At 37.4% G+C, this 19,268-nt stretch overlaps 1 protein-coding gene across 1 annotated transcript in view; it reads right to left on the bottom strand.

The window, feature by feature from the left end:
- LOC131433023 (uncharacterized) overlaps positions 1-19,268 on the bottom strand; it is a 142,045-nt gene that overhangs the window by 56,844 nt on the left and 65,933 nt on the right. Inside the window, exon 2 of the mRNA XM_058599748.1 lies at positions 734-895. Coding sequence (XP_058455731.1) covers positions 734-808 — 75 coding nt within the window. The 5' untranslated portion in view covers positions 809-895. The remainder of the gene's footprint in view (positions 1-733; positions 896-19,268) is intronic.

Genomic DNA, 19,268 nt, shown 5'->3' with positions numbered 1-19,268 from the left:
AGGTATATAATCACTTCATTCAACAATATTGAGATACATATTGTTTCATGTGTACAGATTCTGAGTGGACAAAAATCTTGAGAAAAGAAATGCATATCTTTAGCTTTTTGCGTGTTTGGAGTTGAATAAATAAAGTTAAATTCGACACTGGGGCTTCATCGGTCAAAATAGATTTCCATTGACTCCAAACCTGTTCCTTCTTGTAAGCCACTCGTCCCGAGCACAATGAGCACTTCTAATTCGCGGAGCTACTTCGAAAATCAGCAGACTGAATATCAAAATTGATATTATTATTATTAAGGAATTCAGATTAAATGTCAAATTTAAATCAAATTCGAATGCTGTACCATAATCAATACATGTCCAGCATTGAACATTAATTGATAAGAAAATGATAAATGCATTTGAAAACCATTTTGGTACATTCTTGCAGAACGTTAATATTTTTACTTCCCAAAACTCATTTATTATATTCATTTGTTGAGAAATACCGCTTGGAATACCAAATCATTACCGAATACAATAATTCGAAATATGAACATCGCTCTAAATAAACTTGCCTTAGTCCACTACAAGAGGTCTTCATTCAATTGAAATCTTAAGCGTCTTTATTATTATTGACAATCCGAAACAGAAAGCGTTTGCAGTTTGGCTAGGTACTACGAATTCACAATAGAACAGATATCACTTTCTAACTAGTGCATTTTACCTCTTACATTGCCTGTTAGGTTACCCGAATGACGTGCGTCAAACCGTAGTGTTTGCTGAGTAGAATCGAGATCAGTATTATGTACAAGAAGTGTTTCATTTTGATCACCGACTATACAGCATCGGTGAGGATGCGTTGCGAATCAGTCTCAATCAGTAGAGTGGGGCGCCCTCCGCTGGCTACCACCTGTGGAAAGGAAAAAAAGGAGAATGAAAACGAAATTAACCAAGATAGATTTAAAATATGTGGATCAGTTGGAAAATGCAGTTAACTGCCCTGAAAAAAAACTTGAAAGCTTCATTGCAGATACAGGAGCTTTTTCCAGCATTCCTTCGAATACAAGGATAAGAACAATTCAATTACAAAGTGACGACTGCATGCTAAAAATTCTCTGTTGAACAGTTTATCTGGTAACTGAATACATTTTCCGACCCAATCCCTTGATACATACGAACACTCAGAAGGATATGTTGTCCTTTGCTCTTGGTACCTGTGCTGTCCGGAATCACTGTTCCAGTCAGTATCCCTGCTTCAATAGCTACAGTCATCAACTACCACACTGAAGTCAATTATTCTTCAACCACTCTTCCTTCGAGTGCACTTCAAAATTTGACCTGCCCGAGTTCTGAAGTGGCCGGATCAGTTGAATCTTGTCTTCTTCGGATGCCCATTGCCAGATAGTAAATGATATCGTTGCTGATTTAACCCCAACTGTACCATTCATTCATTCGTTTTCCTTCCTCCTGCTCGTAGCGACATGAAAGCAGTTCATTCCCCCAATGAGCAAAAGAAAGAAACGCCAACAATCATTAGTCTTCATTACTTGGTTCTGTTGCATTTTCCGAGTGCCTGAGATGAGTGCGATATCTTTGGATCCAGATAAATATCTCCTGCTTGGAGTATTCTTCAGAAACAGCCACTCTACACTGTTGGAATGTTTGGTATCTCCTTTTCATCTGCATTTGACCAGCTTTTTTTGAAGATCTACATACCTACCACCGGTTACCGGAAATGTTCATTCTTGACAATATAAAACGGGTCTCGGTTCGGGAAGTACGTTTCCTCAGGATGATACGTGTGTGTGATAAAAGCATAAAGTTTTACTGGTTAAAGTCATTTGCAAATCAACTTACCCTGTGGCAAAGGAACGATTCACTACGAACAGCAGTGCATCTTACCAATAAGACAACAATGTCATAACTTATGCTGTACATCTGTGGATTAAGCCATTGCAGGCTATATGTTTCCGTCTTTTGTTCGACATAAGAACAAATGAATATACCCAATAATCGCACAATGAACCCATATTGAAATATTCGATTTTCAAATGGGCTGGTAGAACTAATAGATTAGAATTCAATCGTAAATCAAGTACACCTAGATTTTCCACTGTATGGGTGTATTTTTGTACACACACAAAAAATTAATAAAACACTTGACCTAATTCTTCATACGATGCAATTCATAAAGACCTACGGACGACGAAAGATTTCATTTGCAATGAGTAAATGTTGGATTAGCATGAATTTTCTTGGTTCGACTGTAATTGGCATTCGGCTATATGAATTTATTGGCACCATTTATCATATAATCAGATGTGTGCTTCTGTGGCTCTGTCGATTAACAGACGTGCTTTGTGATCCGATGAATACCGGTTCAAGTAGTGGTGGTCGTAATCAGTATTTTTTTATTAAGTATTATGTCATGTAATTTTCCAATCACACAATATTTTTTGTTCTAGCACGTAAATTTGCATGTATTGCGACATTCCATTTATGTCCATCTTATAAGATGTAAGATCAGGGTGTTTTCGAAATGTATACTGTGGTTGTGAGAAATGCGCAGGTAGCTTTATACGTACATTCTAGGAGCATTTACGCACCCACTTTTTACCAGAAGACTCTTTTGGTGTCTCTGATAGCTCTATCACATTAATCTTACACTCGGGTGTCTATGTTTTTTTTTGCTTTATGATTTAATCCAGCTCATAATTTCGGTAATTCTAGTGAACACTAAAAAAGGCGGGTGGGTAGTGTCAGAGACATAACTGGATGACTGACATATTCCACACTTTTGAATACCGATAATTGCACGTACAAGCTGATTGATTGTGTGAATTTCGCACTTACAATGCTTCACTTACAGAATAGTGATGGTGCCAATATAAGGTGGAACACACGAGAGCAAAAAATTACGGGTTTGTGTAGAGACAGGACCGATTCCATAAAAAAACTCACCGTTCAAGTTCTTTCATAAATAGAAAAATCCACAACAAATTGTTTATGGTCATCTAAGATTTAAGTTATAAATTAATATGTCATTGAATTCAAGAAATTACTTGTACAACCAAATTATACAGCGATTTGAAAAAATATCCGGAAACCAAAAGCCGCCCTGTTGTATTTTACGAATTCTAAAGCTATAAATTTTTCATATCCACTCTCCAAACTTTTTCTTTCAAATTATGTTAAAAAACGATATTTCATTCAAACTAAAAATTGATCCTTTATTGTACGAGGTTAAACTTGAGCATAATGAAAACCGGATGAAATTTTAGGTTATTCCTTCACGAATGTTCGAACTTTTGATCGAACGCTCTTCTTCAAGTTCCGGACAAGTGTTGCATCTCATTTTTTGGACGCTTGAGTCCAAATTTATTTGAACTCCTGCATGTCCCCAGCTGCCTTACCAGTCTTCTTGAAGACCCTCTTCACGATTGCCCAGTAACGTTCGATGGGTCGAAGCTGAGGGCAATTTGGTGGATTGATATTTTTCTCAACGAAATTTATATCCTTTTCCGCAAGCCAATTGAGAGTGGTTTTGGCATAGTGCGGCAACGCTAAATCTGGCCAAAACAGTGGAGATGTACTATGCTTCTTATATAAAGGCAGCAATCTCTTCTGGAGACACTCAGATCGATAGATTTCTGCATTTATAGTTCCGGTAGTGTAAAAAATAGTTGACTTAAAACCACAGGAACATATTGCTTGCTATACCAGTACCTTTCGACAGAATTTCTCCTCTTGAATTGACCTGTTCGCATCGCTCACATCCTCCCCAACGACTATTGTGGACCTGGAAGGGTTTTTGAGTCCTCCTTTACATAAGTCTCATCGTCCATCAGAACGCATGCATCCGGACACTGAAAAATACGCGAATACAATTTCCGGGCCCTTGTTGCTGCTTGCTTCTTCCGATCATTCCGACACTCGTTCTTGATCTTTTGGCCAAATCAAGTATTGACATTGATTTGTTCTTCATGATTAGAGATACCACTTTCTGGTCCAGTTCCGGGTTGGGTTGGTTTTCTGCCTCTTCCTGGTAGCTCATCCAAAGAATAGTGTTCCCCAAACTTATTAATGATAGTTTTAGCACTGGCATGATGAATTCCAAACTGCTTCGCCAATTTTCGCAAAGTAATTACCTTCTCACTTAGCCATGTGTCCAAAACCTTAATTTTCACTTCCTTTTCAATATGCGACATTTTGAAAACGCAGAATTTCAACCGCACAAACAAGTAAACAAACGAAAGCTGACAGCCAAACGCACAGCATGCTGTGATCTGAGCATAAAAAACATCACAAAAAAATGCGTACAACACAAATGTATGTGGACAGCTTAATTTCGATACACTCCTTACCTCAGTTTTCCTCAACTATAATCCTAATACACTCCTATTACTTCTTTTTGCAAGCCTACAAATACCGGTTAAAACTCAGTAGTACACGCAAAACACATTATTCAAAAATCAATAGATTCTGGGAAATTCGAAGAAAATTTTTAGTTCACATAGTCTGGTATAATTCAGCTATGTTTTCTTGAAATAACCAACATTTGTTCAAACAAGCTCTAGTTTGCAGTGAGTTGATGCAGACTTAAATTTATAGTTTCTCGATTTAAAATAACTATTCGAAGACTGCAAAACGATCCTACGTTTGTAGAAGAAGTTATTAAATGCAAACCGATACAAGGTTCGAACATTGGTTCATTGGAGGAGTCCTTTCATTTGCGACAAGTTTCATCAAAATCATCTCTGATATCTTGACAGAAAAGTGAACTATTCGTTATACTTTTAATTGAAACGCAATCAATTCGTCGACCTGTTATTTAAGTCATATAAATGAAAAGTAGGACTTCTGACTTTTTTTGGAGATGGCTGAACCGATTTTCACAAGCTTAGATTCAAATTATAGCTTTTTAAGTCCCATACTAAATTCCTGAATTTCATTTGGATCTGACTTCCGATTTCGGAGTTATGGGGTAAAATATGCAAAAAAATGAAAATATGTGTTCTTACTTTTCTCATAGATGGCGCGACCGATTTTCACAAACTTAGGTTCAAATGAAAGGTCCTGTGGTACTGTGGTTCGAATGAAAGGTCCTGAGGCCCTGTAGTCCCATACGGAATTATTGAATTTCATCCGGATCCAACCTCCGGATCCGGAAGTATACACGGAACGACCGAAATTAGCTCTGCGCCTAATTCGTATTACTGTTTTTGAATTAGTTGATTTTAACAACAAAATTTCCAAAATAACTATAAAATTAGTTAAAATTGAGAATTTAGCTAAAAGGGACAGTCTTGTTGAAACTGCTTGCAAATTGTTTAGATGTTTTTCGCATGTGTTACGATATATCCATACATAAATTTCTAAACCGATATGTAAAAATGACGTAAACTGTTAGTGGAAAGTGTATTTATTCAGAATTTGTGCGCATTTGAAGCGATTGTGCGTAATAATGTTTTTATGCGGAACAGTGAATTGAGTTTCGAATGTTGCACTCTAATTGTACATGTCAAATGATGTTTTTTGTATCTTCCAACCTTCCGGGCCACGCCGTTCGATCTACTACTTGTATTCGGTTTTTATTTTCCAAGTGCTCAAAGTTTTCAGTGAGAGAGTCGATTTCGCGAAGTCGAATGAAGAAACAGCGATTTAGAAGAAAAATGTTCAAAAAGAAGTTTATGTTTCGCTCATGTCTTTTTCTCCAATACAGCATCGTATTTATACCTGCCAATATAGAAAAGACAACCGCGACTGAAATTTTTTTCGGTAGTAGTATGCCATCTAGTGGCTAGTAGTCATTACGGTGTTAGCGTTATTTCGACGACAGAGCGCCATATAGCCGCAAATTGCAGAAACCAATTCAATCATTTATGTTGGTTGAAAACAACGTTTTATTTCTCTAATTCAACTAAAAAATTAGTTGAATGGATATGAAGTGTGCCTTAGCTAAGAAATGACAATTGGTGAATTCAACTAAAAAAATAGCCATTTCAATAAATGTTTTCTTATTATCAAGGAAACTAGAATTAAAAAATTTAAATTAGCAAAAGTAAAATTTTTTTAGTTGTCTCAAAAAATAACTAACTAAAATCAGAAAATCAACTAATTTTTTCGCCAAAATGCTGATATCGGTCTTTCCGTGTAGGATAAAGTGTATTAAAAATGTTATACCATCACTGAAAAGGCAAAAAAACGTATAAAATTTCTAAATCGTCCTCAAATCTTCTACTATTAATAGTTTTTGTCAGGTGACGGCCAAGCAAACCGATTTCGGTAATTTTCTCAAGATTCGAAGAAAATTATTTTGAAGAATACCACAGTATTATATATGATAGTATGATTGATATGTGAAAGGCATAATTATTCCACTAGATGGATTAAAACTGTTTTTTTTCTTGTATAAACGGACATATCGGTACCTTTGCTTTAGAGGATCGTAAGACCGTCAATTCTGATTGGTATAGCATCATATGTTTGTCAGAAGTTTTTCGTGAAATAAAGCAAACAAACGCAAGACGCAAAATCATTCTTCACCACGATAATACTAGCTCTCACACATCGGCTTAAACATCTGTATATTTGAGCACCCAAAACTTCGGTTTGATGGGCCACTCGCCGTATAGTCCTGACTTGGAACTTAACGATTTCTATTTGTCGTGAAGAAAATTATCTCAATCATCACAGGAAAATTTAAAACTGTGCCAAAACCCTCAATAGCAACTACAGTCTAACACCACCGAACCTAACTCACGCTCTAAATTACCATCGCCGGCTCAAATCATCATGGATGATGGAGATAAATATTCCCTGGCGAATCTCCCCATCGAATGCTAATGGAAGGGAGATTATGAGCTACTTTCTTCACCCATAAATTATTCGCCTATCGAACGTCGTCGGTACGTTTCACGAATTTGGGAAAACGAGAATCAAACCACTTAACACCTCATGGCAAGGTGCCGGCGAAGACAAAGCGATGATAGACATAAACCGATAATCGGTGCACTTTTCCGACACAGCCACAGTCCACCGACATGGCACCGTAAATCGGTACTAAATCCTTCGGCAAATCGGCCCAATTACGGGCCGGGAACGATTACGGGATCGATTTATGGCCCCCCAGAATTCGAAACGATAGAAAGCACGGTTGAAAGTTGCCATCGAATCGCTAATATCTGGGACATACGGTATTTGGAAGAGATTGACTTGGTCGTGTTTTTTCGAGAAGAAACGTAATTCATAAGTACTGAAACAATTCGAGAGATTGTAGTAATTGTTCCTTTTCAATTTATTATGTTTCTTCAAAGCATGAATTTAGTTCACTGAGACCAGATATGTAAAATGCTTCTCAGCTTTAAATTGGCATTAAGAAAATGCAATTCACACAAAGTAAAAAGTCTACCCATTAACTTGAACAATTTTCGATTTGCCTGTCCAGCTAATCAGTCGCAAACTTGACTGTCTAATTTCAATTGCATTTTGATACAACAGATTTTTATCTTTCTTTATAGAAAGGTAGTAAAATTGTTTGCCGACTTTTGGTCGGAGATCGACTACTATTCGACTCAACTCGACAAGATCGGAAAACGTGAGATGTAAATCAAAATCGAAGATCGAAAACTTTTAGTTTCAGATATTTAATGGCATAAGTGACGTAACCGACAAAGCGCACTTATTTTCTAATGGACTCAATTTGCTCGAAGACGGTAAGCCCAACCCAGCATATTTCAAATATTTTTCTATCCACTCAATTTTCTCGGAAACTGTGGTACGGATTTCAACAAATTTGGAATACTTGTGGGCTGTTACGGAATCTAACATCAACGGGTTGCCATTTGAGGTTCCGGAGATATAATGCTATGAGAGACATAACCGATATAACGCAATGTTTTCACCTCGTTCACTTTCTTGGAGATGGCCACAAGCTTAGACTTGTTAGAAATCCAGTCTGGATATGTAAATCAAAATCGTAGATTGAAAACTTTTAGTTTCAGATATTTAATGGCATAAGTGACGTAACCGACAAAGCGCACTTATTTTATAATGCACTCGATTTGTTCGAAGACGGAAAGACCAACCCCAACAATCTTAGGCTCGTTTGAAAGTTACTATTGTGTCATTGATCAAGTTCGATGATCAAATGCCTTCCCTTTTTCGGTTCCAGTGATATATAGTAGTATAAATAACGTAACAGTAAAGTCACTTTTTTCTCGATTAGCACATTTTTTCGCAGAAAGTGACTAATGATCCAATTAAAGTGGATTATTGTTCATACTATTGGTTTTGGGTATGAAGTCGAATGTGCTACGGAAGCGCTGTAATTAATTTGAGCAAAAATGGTGTCAAAAATGAGCTCGAATTCGTGTAAGAAATTATCTTATTAAAAAAATATTGGAAGTACAAATTAGTTCGATCCGTTTTCAAAAGATGTTTCTGGCTGTCATGAATATTGAACAGTTACAGCTGAGCTGTCGTTAGCTTCAAAAGGTTAGACAACTGTCATTAATGTTCAGTTCATATTGCTTCGAGTAAAAAAAAACATATTTTACACTGTGTTATTTATGAGCCATTTTTTTGTTAACTAAGCAGTATTTGAGGTACGATTTAGTTTTCTGTTTTATTTGGAAGAAAAGTGCAGTTGAAGCGCATCAAATGCTTGTGGATGTTTACGGTGATGATGCTCCAACTGATAAATCATGTAGGGAACGCTTTCGACGTTTCAAGAATGGAGATTTCAGCGTTGAAGACAGGCCTCGCTCTAGACAACCAAACAAATTCAAAGATGAACAGTTGGAAGCATTACTCGATGAAGATCCGAGTCAAATCCAAGAGGAGCATGCAGAATCATTGGAAGTGGCTCAACAAGCAGTTTCCGTCCGATGAAAATCCATGGGAATGATTCAAAAGCAAGACAGTTGAGTGCCTTTTGAACTAAAACCGAGTAACACTAAAAGGTAACCCTCCACTTGCGAGCAGCTAATTCAAAACAATTTTCACAACGAATTGTTACTGGGTATGAAAAATTAATATTCTATGATAACCCCAAGATGGAAAAACACTACGCCATGCTCGGTCAATTGTTGCCATCGACGTCAACATCAACACCAAAGCCGAATATTCATGGTTCAAAGGTCATGTTTTGCATTTGGTAGGACCAACAGGGTGGTGTGTACTATTAGCTACTACAACCAGACGATATTATAACGGGCGATCGGTATAAACTGCATTTGATGCGTTTGAGACGTGCATTACTAGAATAACAGCAAATATATGATAAAGTTATTCTCCAGCACGACAACGTTCGGCCTCATGTCGCAAAAGTAGTGAAAAAAATATTCGTAAACGCTCAATATGCCGCACCCGTCGTATTCTCCTGACATTGCTCCTTCTGATTGCTGGTGCATCTCGATGGCAGCAGCACGATCGAGCAGGTCATCGGTTTACTTCTTTCGTAGAAAGACATTTTTTCGAGATGGAATTCGAAAATTGCCTGAGAGGTGGGAAACAGTATTAGCCAGCGATGGACGATACTTTGATTATTCTTTGAATATTTTTTTAATTTGAAAATAAATGTATTTTTGACCCTAAAAAACGACCGAATAAATTTGTACTTCCAATATGTTCTATCACACCATTAGGTGGATTAAGAAAAGATTTTGTTACTTCCACTTGTTAATCGTTGACTATTGGATTGCTTATGCCGTTTTGCATTGAAAACATTGGTGACGTGGATTCCTCTGGTTTTGTTCTTTCGAGCAGAAATATAATTTTTTTATGGTGTTTTATTGTCATTTCTGCTCGAAAGTGCCGAACCAGAGTAATCCACGCCACCAGTGTTTTTAAATGAAACGCCATTAGTATCCAGCTTTCCCAACCTGGTGAAAAAATCCATTGTCTTTACTTGATTAATCTAAACACCTTAAGGGCTGAGGCCAGTGCGTTTTAGGGCGTTATAGAGGGCTACTTTCACGATTCAAATCTGATTTTCTCAGAAACGATTATGAATATCAAAAAACCCAACTGACAATCTCTTAGAAAACTAGTTTAGATTATTCTGTGAAAATTTCAGAATGATTCATTGACTTTAGCGGTCGGGAAAGTCTTTTTTCTGGAGAAAGAATTGCATTGCTGAAAACGCCGTCTTTCCACTTGTTCATTGAATATCTCGCCTTCAAAAGCATGGCTCGAAAATCTATCCTGACAATGTCCAGATAATTTAATTTAGATGCGATTAGTGCATAAAAATATATGTTGTCGCGATAAAAATGAAGTGAATGTTATTTTTGTGAAGGTAAGTCGATTTCTATAAACGCGTCATTTTTTCTGCTCTTGTTCCCTGGTAACGTAACGAAACATGAGACATGTATAATCCCCAGATGGCACAAAATGTCGATTGCCCGAGCTATCTATCGAAAAAAGAATAATTTAAGAAAATACAACAAGTCAGATTGAATGTTTTTAGTGTCCTGAGTATTTTGTAAGTACTTAGTGCTGTCAAACAAACGATTTAACGAACACGGTCCATCGCTTTTCTTTTGTCCATCGCTTAGTCTCCTACTGGGTAACAGCTAACAACTCATTCCAGCTTCCGAAGAATAAATATTTACAATGAACCGTGAATCTACCAACCTGAAGTAGGTTACGGAAATATTCAGCAGTACAACAGAGAGGCTCATTCTTCTCGCCATCATCTTGCCAATTTTTAGCAGGTCTTTGCATACAAGAATGCATACATGCATGCTTGCATTCATCCATCCATCCATCCATCCTTGCTTGCATGACATAGTCGGCATACTTTCGCCGGAGGTGTTATTGTCACAGTATTTACTGAAAAAAGCTACCTTTTGAAGTCGCTACAAACTTTGTGCTACAACTATGCACAAAGAGCATACACAAAAGAGGTTTTTTGTTTGGTGCCTCTGAAGTTCAACACTGGTGAATCAAGCGATGCTTCAACACCTGCAAGGGGTTTGCATAATATTACGCAAAACTTGAGAGAAGGTCCATCCTACGATAACATTGACAAGGTCAAACGAAATGTTTCAGTTCTCGCCTATCAACTATAATCAGAATTGAGTTACCACTGGACAAAGAACAACCCCCGGCTTGACTGATTTTATGCCTGACGCTGATGGGCTCATACATTTTTTTTTCAGCTAACCGACGTGTGAAAGGACATTACATGGAAGTCAGACACTTGCATTCCACCGCTGTACTACGGTAGCTCCGTTGAGTGAACGACGCTCCACTCGTATTTCCATGTATTGTGATTATGAAAGTGGAAAACAACGGCTTCGTTCTTTAGCCAACACCTACGATAAAGGGTATTGTGCTTATTCGGTTACATCCGGGCGGGGAGAAAAACAACAATGGTTCGCTGCAAGGAAGCTGTTTGCTTGGACGGTTTTACCTGCAGCTATGAGGAGTTCGTTAGTCAATCAGCTCGAATTTGCTTCGAAATGTGGGGGAAGAGGGAAGGGTGAGGAGGGGGGGGGGTCTTGATTGAACTTCGAGTTTACTGCTCCAAGTGTTGAACCATCACAAACGACATTGTGCGTTGCATCAGCACCTTCAGGACATTCCTTTTTTTTCAAACTCGATTCAGCAGAGTGTGGCCGGCGGTACTGTGGGACAATTGAAAAAGCATTACATTCTTTCCCATCGTACCATTCATTCATCAGTGTGCCATTCAACAGTTGAGAAGTTTTACGATGGTGAATGACCGAACGATGGTTTTTCCAGCTTCTCGTCGTTGTATTCCATTCATTCACAGCTGCATTTGTTGAGTTATTTGCTGTACTTTATTATTGTGTCAACTCACTCAGTCAGTTGGTTCGTCAGAGTTCAGTCTTCCGTTCTGGAGACGAAACTGCTGACAAATTACGTTGCCTCGGCATGGGAAAAAGTCCCAGCAAACAAATCGAGAAGGAAGAGTTTATTGTCAAGCCGTTTTCTGAGGAGCTGATTGTTCTGAATAATACCTCGAGGAATCTGACCCTACGGAGTAAAGCAAACAACCAGACTGAAAGTGTGCTTGGCAACGCAGTGATAATTCCATTTTCGGGACTAATATTTCAATGAAATTTTCATTTCTAAGCAATTTTGCAGTCGATAGAATAACAATCGTTCCAATTAATGTGTTAATTTTCCTAATCGATTTCTTTTCTAAGCGTTAAAAAACTCAAAAAATCTCAAATATCTTTACCGGGTACACGATAGGAAACAAATAAAATCGATGGGTGAGTTTGCTTGCTTAATTTAAAATAAGAGCACTTGAGTATGGATGTTACTCGAGTTCAGTTACACACCTAGCAAAAATCGTGTGAATTTGCGTCATATTCGAACGTCAAAAATAACACATTTTTTTCACTAAATCCTCTTCTTGTTATAGAATAGAAGGAAAAGGTATAGAAAGGTATTAGAATTGTTGGAAAAACCGACTATCGAACGGAGCCTCGGAGACCCATAGTGTTATATACCATTCGACTCAATTCGACGAGATCGGAAAATATCTGTGTGTGTACACACAAATATTTTCAGTGTGTGTGTGTGTGTGTGTGTGTGTATGCACTTTTCAAAGATATTTTTACGCGCTCAATTTTCTTAGAGATAGCTGTACCGATTTTAATAAACTTATGCTTGTTTGAAAGTTACTGTCGGGCCACTGATCAAGTTCAAAGATCAAGAGGCTGAGACTTTTGTTCCCGGAAATATGATTGTATAAGTGACGTAACCGACAAAACGCGTTGTATTTTTACCGCGCATGTGACTTTTGGTTCCGGAGATATAATGGTATAAGTGACAAAACACGTTGTTTTAACCGCTCTAATGTATATAAGGGTGCCAATATTTTGGGATCACCTCTAATTTCATAAAGCACGACTGTTCAAAAGTTTAAGCACATCTAAAAAAAAATCCCCACGCAAAATTTGAGCTAAATCGGATATGGGTAAGGGGTGCTACCCGGCGGTTAAGGTTTGAAAGTTTACGATCTTGAAAAATCACAAAAAGATTTCTGAAATTGAATTTTTTTTATGTCAAACGTCTTAGAATTGCATGAAACGTCGAGATTTAGTGTCATCTAAAAAAAAAGTTTTTCGAAAACATCGACTTCTGGGAAATTTTATGTATCCCCCAAATAGGTAATGAAAAACCCATGCCGAGTATGTAACAAGAAACACTGAAGCATGCTTTTGTGAGCTACACCCAAACCTCCGTTTACGAACACTTTTTTTACGTTCCCTCTTTCTACGTAACTCCTTTTACGAACCAAATCCCAAATAGCGTAATCTTTTTTTACGAACTAAATCCCAAATAACATAAACTTTTTTTACGAACCAACTTCATAAAAAGAGGTTTTTGCATCCAATGATAACAATTTCCGGCTCCATGGAAATTACTACAATATGGATATTCTCGGAACGGGATTGATGAGTAGATGACGGAAAACGATGTTTGAAGTGGTTCGGAAATCCAAGATGGCGACTTCCGGTTTGTCGATATGAAGTGGTTCGGAAATCCAAAATGACATCTTCCGGTTCTTTGATATTGCTTAAAACCATTTACAATATGGGTATTTTCGGGACGGGTTTGATGAGTATATACCGGGAAATTATGTTTGAAAGCGCTTCAAAAATCAAAATGGTGAGTTCAGTTGTATCGGTATTCTTTGACGATCATTACGATATGATTATATATCGTTTAAAAAAGTTATACTTCCGACAAAGGTGTTTCCTGGTAATCATTATTGTTTGAATATTGTACTATATTTTCAAAATGACCAGAACAAATAGGCGTCTGAACAGCTATAATAATTTTATATTGTTATAGTTATATTGTATGCTTTCAATATTTTATTGAACAACTGGAAGTCTCAATCTAATATTTGGAAGCAACCACAAACATTAAAATTTGGTTTCAAATCAATGACCGTGTTCTCTATTTTTTTTTTATTTTCAGTGTTACACTTATAATTTCAGTTGTTCTAGTGTACGTAATATAGTCGAAAAAAGTACGACACATTTGTTTTTATTTAAACTTGTCAAAATCTCATGTCAACTGGCCCGTCAGCAAATGATTTAACATTTTGAAAGCCATTGAGAAAAAGGGATATTATTTGGCTCAAGTGGTAAAAGTCAGTTAGACAACCACACAGGCCCGTACCCAGGATTTCATTTCGGGAGGGGTCCATTACTGAAGATTGCTTATGTACCTAATTCTCGGTGTGCCTTTTACGGCTGTTTTTAATATACACTTTAAATTTTTCCACTGGAACTGATATTGTATTACATTTCATTACGTTTACTGTCTTGTTATTTCTGTGACACATGTCTGAAACATTCTAAATAATTATATGTTTTTGATTTCGGGAGGGGCCAGGGCCCTTCGGGCCCCCCCTCTGGGTACGTGACTGACCACATGACACTGAATTTCTAACGTTTATGAGCAATTCCAGAAATAAATAGCAGATAAACTGGCAGGATCGACTTTCTCCGAATCGGGTGAAACAATGTACACCTCTTCAGTATGGCATTCTTTTCTTCCAGATAAAGGAATCTTTTCGACTCAATAATAATTTTGAGAATGTCGAAATTTAAAACCGTAATTAACCACTTCAAACATCGTTTTCCGTCATCTACTCATCAATCCTTTTCCGAAAATACCCACATTGTAAGGGTTTTTAAGGAATATCGCCAAACCGGAAGCCGCCATCTTGGATTTACAAACCACTTCAAACAACGTTTTCCGTCAACTACTCATCAATTCCGGTTCGAAAATACCCACATTGTAAGGGTTTTTAGGAATATTGATAAACCGGAAGTCGCCATGTTTAATTTCCAAACCACTTCAAACATCGTTTTCTGTCAACTGCTCATCAATCCCGTTCTGAAAATACCCACATTGTAAGGGTTTTTAAGTAACATCGAGAAACCGGAAGTCGCCATCTTGGATTTCCAAACCACTTCAAACATCGTTTTCCGTCAACTACTCATTAATTCCGGTTCGAAAATACCCACATTGTAAGGATGTTTAAGGAATATCGACAAACCGGAAGTCGCCATCTTGGATTTCCGAACCACTTCAAACATCGTTTTCCGTCAACTACTCATCAATTCCGGTTCGAAAATACCCACATTGTAAGGATGTTTAAGGAATATCGATAAACCGGAAGTCGCCATCTTGGATTTTGAACCGACCCCAAACATATTTTCTTGCACCCACTTATCACATCCGTTCCGAAAATGGCCATATAATTGGGGGTTTCCACATTCATTACACAAAACTTTTTTTACGAAGTAAATTCCAAATAACGTAAACTTTTTTTACGAACCAAATCCCAAATAACGTAAACTTTTTTTACGAACTACCTCCATTTACGAACCCCGTTTAAAATTATAAAGAAATCATGAGACTGTTTTGAAGAAAGAGAAAGGCATAATCACACCACTAGGTGGATTAAGAATGGTTTTTATTTATCGTGCTGGCAGTATAGCAATGACACCCAGCAATATGCAATATGAAATTTTTCTGATGGAATGAAGAGGATTTTTGTTTTGCTTTTTACTGTCTTCCTTCTCCGCCAAGTGACAACATTTGAATTCAACCATTTCGTTTATCTGAATGGTTATGCCTAAATCAATAAATATATTAGTTAAATCAACAACATTTTAGTTGAAACAATCAGGGCGTGAAATAACAATTGTAATATTGTAATTTTGTGATCTGCGGGATCTCCGTGCAGGTGCACTGTGCGAGCAGCAGGAATATAAACCAATACCAACATAAATAACCAAATAACAGTTTAAACTTTACAAACCCGTTTCTGTTATATGTGAACTTGCATCAATAGTAAATTTCATCTATTTATACTGTGCGCTTTAGGATTGGTGTGCTTTGCTCTTCGATGTTCGAATAAAAATGGCCCAAATCAACGCAAGCAGCTCAGTTCGTACTCGCATCTTAACCGGCACAGCTGAAAATTTCTTACGGTCAAGACGACAGAAACAAAGACAATACAGTGTAGTGAACAATAGAGAGTACGATAGGGCAAATACGGTTTAACAAAACCTGAAACCTGGCCTACGAGGCCAAATTTAATTTGTATTGATTTCAAGCGCTGCAAAGTTAGACCAGCAGCAATCAAAATTGAAATCTTGCTTAAGGAACGAATACATGTAGACGTTATTGATGTACACCCAAACCTCCATTTACGAACCTTATATATGTATGTATGTATGCTTACACACTCACTCGTTTGCGTATATGTATATATATTTATACATATAAATGATCGCTTTTCACTTCACCAATGTTTATATGAATTAAGAAATACAAATATTTGCACACATGCGTACGTATATCAATACATATATAAGCTACGTAAATGGAGGTTTGGGTGTACTCCCTTTGCCTTTCATCCAATTATTACGACCACTGAAGTTAGCAAAGCGTGTTCCAAGCTTAAGTCATCATTCAGTGCTGGTCCTAATGGGATTCCATCTATATTACTAAAAAGATGTTCAAATGGTATTTCGATTCCACTATCGATACTGTTTAATAGCTCTTTGAAAGCAGGACATTTTCCGGCCATATGGAAAAAATCATACATTTTCCCGTCTTTAAGAAAGGCAGTAAAACCGAGATATCAAATTATCGTGGAATAGCGGCGTTATGCGCCGTATCCAAATTATTCGAGCTAATCGTCTTGGACTTCATCACACATAATTGCTCAAACTATATATCTGAAAGTCAACACGGTTTTATCCCAAAACGATCTACTACTACAAATCTCGTATCTTACACTTCATTAAATCCCTGCAAGCGTGACTGCAAGTAGATGTTATATATACCGATTTCTCTGCTACTTTCGACAAGATCGATCACCGGATCACAATTTCGAAATTGAGTAGACTTAGATTCAATGGACCTTTTCTTAATTGGCTGTGCTCATATTTAACTGATCGCGACATGTCAGTGAAAATGGGAGATTGCACTACGTCTCCATTTTACGGTCAGTTCCGGAGTTCCTCAAGGCAGTCATCTTGGACCGTTCATATTCCTACGGTACCTGAACGATTTAAACATTTTGCTAAAATGCATGAAGTTATCGTATGCTGATGATTTCAAACTTTTTCACCTTATCAAAACCGTCGAAGACGCCAGATTCTTGCAGTCACAACTGGACATTTTCACAAATTGGTGTAGAGTAAACCGAATGACCGTTAATGCTTCAAAATATTCTTTTATTTCATTCACTCGCAAACATTCTATGATTGAATTCGACTACACGATGTTACAAACTGTTCTTAGACGAGAATCGTGTATTAAAGGCTTGGAAGTTATCTTGGATTCGAAAATGAATTACAAACAGTACATTGAATATACCACCAATAAAGCCTCGAAACTGTTAGGTTTCGTCTTTCGTGTGACGAAAGACTTCAAAAACATATATTGCCTCAAAGAATTATATTGTGCTTTGGTCCGTTCTACACTAGAATATGCAGCTGTGGTTTGGTCACCCTACAGTCAAAACGACATTCAACGCATAGAAAATATTCAACATAAATTTATTCGTTTTGTGCTTCGCCAACTACCATGGATAGACCCCCTAAATCTTCCGAGTTACCAAGATCGCTGCAAGCTCATAGATCTCGATCTACTGTCCGTTCGCAGAAATGTGTTCAAGGCAGTTTTCATTGCTGATCTTCTCCAGTCACGAATTGATTGCTCGGAGCTGTTACGTTTGCTAGATTTTGATATTCGTCGTCATTGTCTTCGAACTCATCCTTTCCTACGCATTCCTGCCGCCAGAACCAACTATGGCCACAACGAGTCATTTGCCAGTATGTGCCGAGTGTTCAATCGTTGTTCAAGTCAGTTCGACTTTCATCTAACTCGTGATACTATCAGGAAATTTTTTTGTCGAACATAGTGTTAGAAGTTTATCGTTAGTTCTAAGTACTTAGCTATGTAGTTATAATAGTTAATGGTATGCAATATAATATAATATTTAATAATATGAAATGTATCATTTGGATATTCTGTAATCTGTTGGTACAAAAGATTAGGAGGTTTTATGCCTACTGGAGACATAGTGATAGATTGACAATAACTTATCTCCAGTGGGCTTTTCCCTGCTCCAGAAATACAATAAGTAATAAATAAATAAAATAATTAAATGTAAGTGAGATTCAATTCAACAAGGCGTCTAACTGTGTACACATTATGTTCAAACGAGAAAGAGATGCAATTGCATTCGCTTCGGTTAACAACGAGGTGCAAAGTGTTGATCATGACAATACTAAGTATAAAATCCCTGTTTACATGGTGGACAATGCCATAGAAGTACGCGTGCATAACCTTTCCCCGCAGACCAGCGATCAGTTCGTTCGGGAAAATATGTCGCAGTATGGTGAAGCTGTTTCCACCGAAAGGGAAGTATGGCGGAATGTTTTCCCCGGTATCAAGAATAGCGTGCGAGTGGTACGTATGCAACTACGCAAAGCAATTCCATCTTACATCATTTGTGATCAAGGCGGGATACATTCGTGTAGAACGCCGATTACTTTTGAAAATCAGCTGGTTACATGTCAGTTTTGTGAACAACCTGTACACTACGGCAAACCTGGCACTGAAACTGCGAAAAGGACATCTTCAAACAAAAACAAGGTCAACCGTTCAATTACAGTAACTAGTGAAGCCAGTACTCCTGAATCAACAAACGAAAGTAGCAATGTGGCTGTTGAACAACTATCTTTACTCTCCAAAACAACAATTACAACCATAGCATAACAAGGCAAACCAGCAAAAACCACCACTAAAATCAACCTCAGCACTAATACCAATATCAGCAGTGACAAAAAATAACAACAACGACGATGACGAATTGATCGGAGATGCGAACGGACCATCTGCTCCTCAAAGATCGCCTGGATAGCAACGGGAACACTTCTCCCCCACGAAAACGGGTTACAACAAGATCCTGTAAAAAATTTACCTGATAAAAAATTTGGCTCCTTTAAATTATAAAATTCAATATGTTGAGCCTAGTCAAATAAATGAATTTAAAAAAACACAAGCAGGTAGGTGATTGTCCTATGAGTGCAAACAGAATGACCAAAAAATTATGAAATATTCTCACAGTTTTAATATGGTCAGCATCTAACGGGGAAAACAGATTGGAAAATTGACATATGACTAACCGGGGAAATTGTTTTACTAATAAAACTACCCTGCATATGAAAACACATGAAGAGAAAGTCCAATTGACTGGA

The sequence above is a fragment of the Malaya genurostris genome, chromosome 2, assembly GCF_030247185.1.
Source record: "Malaya genurostris strain Urasoe2022 chromosome 2, Malgen_1.1, whole genome shotgun sequence".
In the NCBI taxonomy this organism is placed as follows: Eukaryota; Metazoa; Arthropoda; class Insecta; order Diptera; family Culicidae; genus Malaya; species Malaya genurostris.
This window is presented reverse-complemented; position numbering and strand designations above follow the sequence as displayed.